The sequence below is a fragment of the Amblyomma mixtum genome, chromosome 5 (genome assembly GCF_055824585.1).
Source record: "Amblyomma mixtum isolate Tamu chromosome 5, ASM5582458v1, whole genome shotgun sequence".
Taxonomy (NCBI): Eukaryota; Metazoa; Arthropoda; class Arachnida; order Ixodida; family Ixodidae; genus Amblyomma; species Amblyomma mixtum.
This window is the reverse complement of record NC_143016.1, coordinates 200473814-200476313: the sequence shown is the minus strand read 5'-3', so window position 1 is coordinate 200476313 and position 2500 is coordinate 200473814. Positions and strand designations below refer to the sequence as shown.

Sequence of the window (2500 nt, the reverse complement as noted above, 5' to 3'; positions counted from 1 at the left end):
ACCTCTAAAGGATCCTGATTCAGCTTTCCGGTAAGTACATAAGATGCTCCTTGAGATAAAAGATCTTTCGTGAGGTCTAGGACTGACGAAAGAGTAACACGAAGCGATTCGGTGGTAGGTTGCGAAGCAAACATGACAGTTCCTTGAGAAATGTGGTTCCTTTCCGTCAGATTTAGTGTATCAAGGAACTTCTGGATGACCTGGAATGTGAACCAGGAGGAAAAAAACAGTCAACAATGTTATAGAAAATTTGCACGCATTTGCGAAATGTTTCGTTTATATGTGCTTACCTCCATTTCCTTCGAGGAGCTTGTTATTCCAAACTGAGGCAGTTTTATGTTTAAAGCATCAAACAAACTGTTCACCATGAGCGTAAACTCCCGAGTGCCATCACAATCTTCCAGTCCAGGCTGCTTGAGATGCTGGTAGACCCTTAGCCCGACTGCAGTACTGCGGCTTAATAACTATAAAGAAAGCAATGAATACAGTGCTTTAATATGCGTCGCAACCGCGCCAAGGAGTTCTAGTTCGACTGTAAATTTGGCACACACTTCAGCACCTTTACTTACCTGAACAGCCAGCCGGACATTCATTTTTCTCATATTGTCAGGGCTGACATGCTCTCTAGTCAGTTTAGGCACGACGCGTAGCTGCTGTTTGCCATCAACCTCCTGTAGTATCCGGTAGTGGTCATAGTTGATCTTGTGCTCGCCGATCTGCAATTGTTTGCAAAAACTTGCAGATCGACAACAAATACTTCTTCGAAAACATATATGTTTGTTGAAAGGAATCTTTAGCTCACCATTGCGTACTTATGACGAAGAAGATGGTTCCTGATGCACTTTATAATGTGCGGGACATCACAAAGGAAGTACAGGTGCTGCCCAGGTACAGTCGGATGGTCCACTTTGTGCTTCGGTACATGCAGCTTGCCTGATATGCGAAACTGGGACCACATGGCCTTGTTCGTGCTGGCTCCATCACTTATAACGGCAACAACAACAGCATTGTGCTTGCTAAGTTCTACAATGGCCTCCAGAACGAGCCTTGCTAACACCTTCCCAGGTGCGGCATGTTTTGTTGCAAAACACGCAATGGGCTGAACCCAGGAGTGGAAGAGGGGCACGAACATTAGAACCAGTGCGTGGTCAGCAGTTATAGTTGAATCGTGGCCATCGCCGTAATTCACAAAGCCGTCAATCTTATAAGTGTGCTTGTTGAAAGCAACAGCCTGCCGCACCTTCATTTCGTCCAGTATTAATGTTCCGCAGCGCTGGACATCTGATCTGTCCTTCATGAACGCTCCGACACTGGCGAGAGCTACCTTGTTAAACCCGAACTCACAGGTCATCCCACGCATGATCTGTCTTAGCCGGGTGGTTGTCGGCAGCGGCAGGAGCTTCATCTTTACCATGAGTTTGTACGCTCTCGGACTTGAAATTCGTAAGAGCATGCATGTCACGAGCCATTCTGACCTATAGCGCCTTCCCTTAGGCGTTTTTGCTTTTGCAGCTTGAAATGCTGTGCGAAAGGCTTCCCGCTGTGCATCAGGTATCTTTTCTAGTGCATTCTCCAAGACATTTGGTGACACCTGCGAGAGCCGGTGCTTTAGAGCATCGAGTTCCCTTTTCGCTTTTTCACGAAAAGCAGTTGCCCTAATGACTCTTTTCCTTAGGTTCTTGATTGCCCATCGCGCCTTGCGTTGAGACTTCATGCCCTTTCTTGCTAGGCGCTTCACTCTGTCCTCAAAATTTTTTTTCATTTTCTTGCATGGAGTACACAAGGTGTGCTCAGAGAGAACCATGCATTTCTTACTGTGCCATACACCACCAGATTTCAAGGCGGTCGTTGAGGTTGAAATGCTAGGGAAAAGCTCACTTTCACAACCTGTGCAAACATTCAATAAGTCAATGTACTGAAGAAACGTCGTCACGTCATTCAGGCTTGCAAGTGCAATTTTCGATGCAATTTCAACGTAGCTCCTTTCCGGCACAAGCACACCTCGTGCACTGACATCAACAGACAAGTTGTTTCGCACAACTACAGCTTTCTCTACTACTACAACACCTTCACGCTCCTCCAGCTTGTAGATAATAACATCATCGGCTGAGGCTCTTACGCACCATGTCTCAAACGTTGGTGTGTTTTGCAGAACAGAAAACCACGGTACATTTTCAAGCGTCCGTTTGTCAGCGGCGACCTCAAGATGTTCGGCGCTCTCCGGAGCGTCGAAGCCGTCTTCTGCTCCTCTTTTGCTCTGACAAGCGAAAACATCGGCGGAAGCCACTGATGTAACTTCGGGTGACTTCCTTGTCGTATTGCATGAGAGATGAGCCGGTCTGTTCGTGAAAATACATGGCACCGCACCCTTCTTCAGTGTCCACCTACCTCGAGGAATCCTAACGGTTTGACCGTTAACGACGTGTTGGAAGCAGGAGTTGATGTCCTCAGGCAGGAAATGGAGGTCACACACATAAGTTTTGGACGTCACCTTGAAGTT

General features: G+C 47.0%; 1 protein-coding gene across 1 annotated transcript in view; it reads right to left on the bottom strand.

Moving 5' to 3' along the window:
- The window catches only part of LOC149345424 (uncharacterized), a 4444-nt gene that overhangs the window by 1784 nt on the left and 160 nt on the right, over positions 1 to 2500 (bottom strand). The window contains exons 1-4 of the mRNA XM_089546644.1: positions 803 to 2500; positions 570 to 716; positions 291 to 464; positions 3 to 200 (exon numbers count right to left, since the gene is read on the bottom strand). The exon at positions 803 to 2500 is cut by the window's right edge and continues 160 nt beyond it. Of these exons, the coding sequence (XP_089402770.1) occupies positions 3 to 200; positions 291 to 464; positions 570 to 716; positions 803 to 2500 (2217 nt within the window). The remainder of the gene's footprint in view (positions 1 to 2; positions 201 to 290; positions 465 to 569; positions 717 to 802) is intronic.